General features: G+C 38.6%; 1 protein-coding gene across 1 annotated transcript; it reads left to right on the top strand.

Moving 5' to 3' along the window:
- Nucleotides 1–901: 901 nt before the first annotated feature.
- On the top strand, nucleotides 902–2,618 carry LOC143474571 (complement C1q tumor necrosis factor-related protein 3-like). The gene is made up of 3 exons (XM_076972080.1): nucleotides 902–1,076; nucleotides 1,964–2,098; nucleotides 2,212–2,618. Exons 1-3 carry the CDS (start codon nucleotides 902–904, stop codon nucleotides 2,496–2,498), a joined length of 597 nt encoding a protein of 198 aa, XP_076828195.1. The 3' UTR covers nucleotides 2,499–2,618.
- Nucleotides 2,619–6,185: the final 3,567 nt, after the last annotated feature.

The following is a 6,185-nucleotide window of genomic DNA, read 5'->3' as shown; positions in this document are numbered from 1 at the left end:
AATAAGTGCCACACTGCAATATGGCAATATTAGCTTCTGTTCTTGTGTTGTATGGAGCAAGTATACCTAACTAAACTCATTTCAGTTTTCTTAACTAAAATTTGTAAATCACCCCTCTGATTAGGAGCTAGTTACCAGTGTTGTATCTTTTCACATTAATGTATTCCACTGAGAGACAATAAATTATTATTGCATATTTCCATGCTGGCAATAGCGTAGAATTGAACCAGAATTGAGAGAACCTTTGTGTTTGAGCAAAGATGATTGGATGTAGACACTCCATGTCAACAAGATCCGGTGATCAGTGACCAACATCGTAACTGAATTCATACAGTTCAATATTCTAGCATCTGCAGAGGCAGCAGTCCTGGACAATCCTGGTCAGCAGCAGCATTTTTTCAATCTTCTATTTTAATAAAAGCATCAATGAAATTTGAAACACACGAAAAGGCCTCTATAGACAGATTTGTTTCAAACAATTAATAAGGTAACAGCAGGGGGAAGAGCCATTTCTTATAAGCCCCCCCCCCTCCCCCCACTATGGAATAACCTTCTAGTCTGGCTTTATTTAGTTCAGCATTTGGTAATTAATGTGCCCCCTTAGATAAAGGTTAAAGATCCAGGGGTTCATAGGCAAAGGGTTTTATGCTAAACTTGGACGCTAGAGCTTTCATATACTGAACTCCAAGACTCACAGCAGTAAAAAGTGGGAGATAAACAGACCTACACAAAGACATGTGAACCTTGTCCGGCACTTTGAATACGTCACTACACTATTCCACCACTGAACACAGCATAGGCCAAAGTCTGCAAAGATCAAACAATGCTCTCTTATTCATAAGACAGACAGAAACGGTGTACTAATGTACATGTGCTAACCCTAACCCAAGAACAATTAAAGATGAAGCTGGTTCTAAGTTTGTTTTTGTTATTGCTGCTTGTGTGGGGAATCCAGATGCAGGACCTCATGTTGCCTACCATAGATATCCTTAAAGAATTGGGAAAGGTCAAAGCCATGGAGGAAAGACTGAAACAAGTGGAGGATGAAATGAGGCAACTGCAGAGCAAGAATAAAGGTAAAACTGAGATTTAGGATCCTGGTCTAAGAAAGTCCCTTAGGCAAAACATCTTGTTATGTTCCACTATGCAACTACAGAATACAAAATAGTTCCTTATCCTGGTAACATGGAGTTAATAGTGACATATAGTGATACAAATATTTATAATGAAACATCAGTATAAATACCAAACATGTCAGTAATTTTGTTTCTGAATATTTTTGTATTTAGTATATTTTAATATTTAATTAAATATTTAAATGTTTGATTTAAATAGTTTTATGCCTCTGCTGCCTAAAGTTTTTCTAGATATTTCCAGTTGCTGTTTCTGTCAATCCTTTCAGAGCAGTCAATGATGCTGGAAGCCTTGCATCATAACATGAGTGGCACACTTGTCAGAGTGGATGAGCTGGTCCAAAAGACTGAAGGTGATATCATGCTTTCGTCTCTTTTGGACTTTTTAAAGGACAGTGGTCCTTTGGTGTATAGCACTTCGCCTTTCTCCTGTGAATAAAGTGAACATCAGATTAAGCAGTTAAACTGCACTTTCAAGTGAAGCACCACAAAAACTTGATCAGACCACTGAGATTACCGCACAAGCCAAAACTAGATATATGTGTCACTGCATCTACAGTTAACTGTATGATACACCATATGTTCTTATGTCCAGGTGTTTTCTGTGAAACGTAAACTGTTCTAAATCAAATAGTATAACACGAATCAAAAGTTAAAAATAAACAAAAAACAACTGAAATATGTCTGATATGGGAAGATCTTGTACCACATGTCTAGAGTTTCCAAACTGAACAATATGGTTAGCATTAAAGCAAATTTGTTAGATTTGTTAGTTTAAAATATTTGTCTTGTCTTTCTGGCTGTAATGAAGTGTAATGATGTGCTTATAGCCAGCAAGGTGGCCTTTTCTGCATCTCTACTGGACACTAAAGGACCCACAAACATTGGACCCTTCAACACTGGCATGACACTAATCTTTAAACATGTTTTCACAAACATCGGAGAAGCTTACAATCCAACTACAGGTATTTACCAGACAGAAATGTTTCAATGAAGTCTTACAGAGGTTGGCTGTGTAAGCCCAGCACATCTTTCAGGGCTGAAAATCCTTACAGTCATTTTTCTTTGCTTTGGGCAGGAATCTTCACGGCACCTTTGAAGGGAGTCTATGTATTCAGGGTCTTTTCCAAAGCAGTGGGAAGCCCTGCACAGGCCGTGACTGCAGGCTTGTTTAAGAATGGTGAACATGTATTTTCCACGCATGCACACCAAACTGGTGGATTTTACAGCACTTCCAATGGAGTGTCGCTGCAGTTAGAGAAAGGAGACAGCATATGGGTGAAGCTTTACGCTGCAACATGGATATTTGATAACGGCGAACACCATCACAGCTCATTCAGCGGTCATCTCCTTTTCCCCTTGTAACAGCTTAGCTGGAAATGTTTGGAAACCAACTTCACTGATCATAATAATGCAAAGGAGGACAGATAGTTGGCTGAATAAAGGATTGAAGCACAATTAAACATGGGACATCAGTTCCCTGTGTCTCTAAAAAATATCCTTATTGAGACTTTAACATAGTCTTAGTAAAATATTTGTCAGGAATAGAGGTGAGGTGTTAGATTCTTACTAATACACAGATTCTTACAAATATACAAATATATTTGATTTGATTTGATTCTTACTAATAACATGTGATATTAATTAGATATCATGTTATTCAATATGTTCATCTATTTGCAAAAATGCAATTCAGATTAAAATGTATAAAAATTACCTATAATCCTCGTCAGTGTGTAAAAGCCTTTGACCATGTTTCTAGATATGTAATGTAGTTTGATGATTCAACATTGGGAATTTGTAAAGGTCTGACCCATAAAGTGTCTATTTTATTTCCTTAAACATCAAGTATTATTCCCATTGCTACTTCTGAATGATAACTTTTTAAAACTTTGTTACAAAACATGTTGCAGTGTCCCTTTATACAGCATAGAGTTTTACAAAAATAAAGAAATGGAAAATAAAGTGCACTATCCACACCTAATGTGCATGCAGTGGGGTTGCCAACAATGTCAGATGCAGCAACAGGTCCAGGAAAGGAAGAACACTTGACCCAGTGTGTCCCCACACCCCACACCTCTCTAGAGGAGATCTGCATGGATCCGCATGGATCCAATCTGAATGGGCCAACATACCAGCAACAGTGTGTGCCAACCTTGTGAAGACTTACAGAAAATGTTTGACCTCTGTCATTGCCAACAGAGGATATACAACAAAGTATTGAGATGAACTTTTGTTATTGACCAAATACTTATTTTCCACCATTATTTGCAAATAAATTCTTAAAAAGTCAGACAAAATGATTTTCTCAATTTTTTTTTCACATTTTGTCTCTCATAGTTGAGGTCTACCTATGATGTCAATTACCGGCCTCTCTCATCTTTTTAAGTGGGATAACTTGCACAATGCACAATTGGTGACTGACTAAATACTTATTTTCCCCACTGTATATATATATATATATATATATATATATATGAGAGCAGGGAGAGAGGGAGAGCGAGAGAGATCTCTTCAGTCAGTGGTTCTCAAACTTTTTCTATCATTCCCCACCTCAGAAGAAGGGGAAATCCATGCCCCGCCGGTCCCATATCACCCAAACAAAATGGTAATAAAATACAAATGGGGGGTGGCGAACGTAATTTGTTGATGGGGGGGGGGGGGTACAAATTCATTAAAGGGCCGAATCTAGCCCTGGTTCACACTGTTCCGCAGACATTTTAAACGTCCAGGGCTTATGCAAAACGAACAGGCATTAAAATGACAGGCTTAAAAAGGTTCATTTCTTCCAATTGCTTGCGCCCCACCTGCAATACCCATGCGCCCCACTAGTGAGGCGCGCCCCACACTTTGAGAAACGCTGCCCTAAACCATGAAACTTAAAGCATGTCATGTATTGCACTTGACTTTTTAATGACAGTTGTCTTGGAAATAATGCTTCTGCACTGACGTCTATGGTAAGCTGGTTTTACCCAGAAACGACCCTTCAGGCATCACATGTATATACAAGGGCAGCTGACAGAGAGCCAGCGGGCCAGTTTGTATATATGAACAGGGAACATTTGACTTTTACCAAATGGAATAATAGTGAAAGTAATTTGGAGCACTGTAGGAGAGTGCATCCCAGTGGGTTGTGGAATGATTTTCAGTGTGAAAAAAGCTGTACAATATGAGAAATAGACCAGACATAACATCTGCTTCTATAATAAACTGGCTAAGAGAATTTTCTGAATCTTAAAGAGTTACTTTATCCCGCAATATGGATTCAGGCAGTCATGAGCTTACATGTAAACATTTTCTCTGACTGACATTTAGGCTGGTGTCAGTGTAGCTGTAGTATAATTTATAGAATTGAGTTAGTGCTACAAACACAGTGAAAAGCTATACAGGTATATCTTCACAGGTATATATACCTGGACCTGGCATCACAACAAACATATAAGAGAAGGAAGCACTATGTATCCATAACCGTTTAATAATTTTCTTAGCCAAGACGTTTTTGAGCTCTTGCAAAACCTGCTAAATTTAGAATTGATCAGTTCCATACAGAAATATATAGTGCCTAGAAACCCCATGTGTGAAAATGACCCATACATGGCATTACGCAAAAATACAAACCCTTTAATGCCCAAACGGATATTCTGCAGGTGTGATGATGAACTCTCAGGTGGTGTAGAGTGAAGAGTTAGGTTTATTGACCGGGATTACAGAAGGAACACTGACACATTCATTCAACGTGACAGAACAAACATGGATACAACAAGGACGACGAGTCATGATGACTAAATAAAACAAACTAAAACGGACGGTAACAAATATGAACACGGTGAACTAAAATGACTAACCAAATTTCACAACACAGCGACTGACACAGAATACAAAACAACAAGACAAACTAACCAGAATAAACATACCAACGTCAGGGTACCAGGATCAGGAAATACCATAATGTTACAACACACACAGAGAGACAAAACATAATTCAGAAAATTGGAACCAAAGGACAAAAGAACTTAACATACACAACAAATCAGAACTTTTACATACAAACCGCTCACCAAGCCTAGAGAAAGCACAGAACAAGAGCACTGTAGGCAAAGACCCCCCCCAAAGGAAAGACTCAAATCACCAAACCTAAATACCAAACATATCAGACTAAAAAACAAGAAACATTTGAACATAAAAAAGGCAGGCTAACAAAAAAAGTGAGACAGATTACTAAAACTAACAAAAAACACAGGGGTGGAGCTAAAGGGACACACGAAACAAGATGAACAGAGAGGAAGGAAACAGATGTGACACCAAGTTAATAATGCACTCTATCTGTAAAGCAAAACAAAGTGAATGCATGTAAAAATCAGTTTTTTTGTCCACAATCAGTGGGGAACCGTCAGGGCCCTCTACGCCCTCTCAGAGGGCCTAAAATATTCTTAAAGCATTATATATATAATTATCCAATTTTATTTTATCTACTTACAGTTTGACATTCGACATCTAAACAATTACAAAAATATAAGCAAATAAAATATTCACCCGTGTCTATTCAATCTGTGTTGGAAGGTGAGGGGTTGAGTGGAAGCCTGTGAGCCTGTGTCTCCCCCTATCAGGACTGTGATGCCCGCTGTTCGTTTACAGAGGGCCTGGCAGTTATAATTCAGCGCAATACCAGTTTCAAATGACAGCAAAATTGACCAATCATATCTTCTCTCTTAGTGGGCGGGCTTAACTGTATGATAATTTCCGCCCGCTGTGGCGACGCTAGCTGTCGTTAGCACCATCGCTAGCTAGTTTCGATTCATCCCTTTGACGTCCTCGTGCGCGTTGTTTACATATTCCGCTTCCGAGAACCACGGAGCTGTGAACCTTATTTTGTTTGGAAACTTATTTTGCTTAAGATGTTATCTAGTACAGATATTATTGTTTATTGCGTTTTTAAAGCTGTACTGTCGTCTCAGTTTTTCTTTATTTAGTTTATTAAGAAAGGAAAAAAAAATTTCGGGGGGGAGGGGGGGGGGGGTAGCGGGCCCAGGTTTAAAGGTCACGGTTCGCTAC

Source organism: Brachyhypopomus gauderio, chromosome 14 (genome assembly GCF_052324685.1).
Source record: "Brachyhypopomus gauderio isolate BG-103 chromosome 14, BGAUD_0.2, whole genome shotgun sequence".
Classification (NCBI taxonomy): Eukaryota; Metazoa; Chordata; class Actinopteri; order Gymnotiformes; family Hypopomidae; genus Brachyhypopomus; species Brachyhypopomus gauderio.
The sequence above is the reverse complement of the archived record's forward strand: the minus strand, read 5'-3'. Positions and strand labels throughout refer to the sequence as shown.

What these genes read in the sequence shown, in the direction of transcription:
- LOC143474571 (XM_076972080.1), top strand. Translation starts at nt 902, where the DNA reads ATGAAGCTGGTTCTAAGTTTGTTTTTGTTATTGCTGCTTGTGTGGGGA. An exon ending in ACTGCAGAGCAAGAATAAAG is followed by an intron (nt 1,077 to 1,963) that starts GTAAAACTGAGA and finishes ATGTGCTTATAG; the next exon opens with CCAGCAAGGTGGCCTTTTCT. An exon ending in AGCTTACAATCCAACTACAG is followed by an intron (nt 2,099 to 2,211) that starts GTATTTACCAGA and finishes TGCTTTGGGCAG; the next exon opens with GAATCTTCACGGCACCTTTG.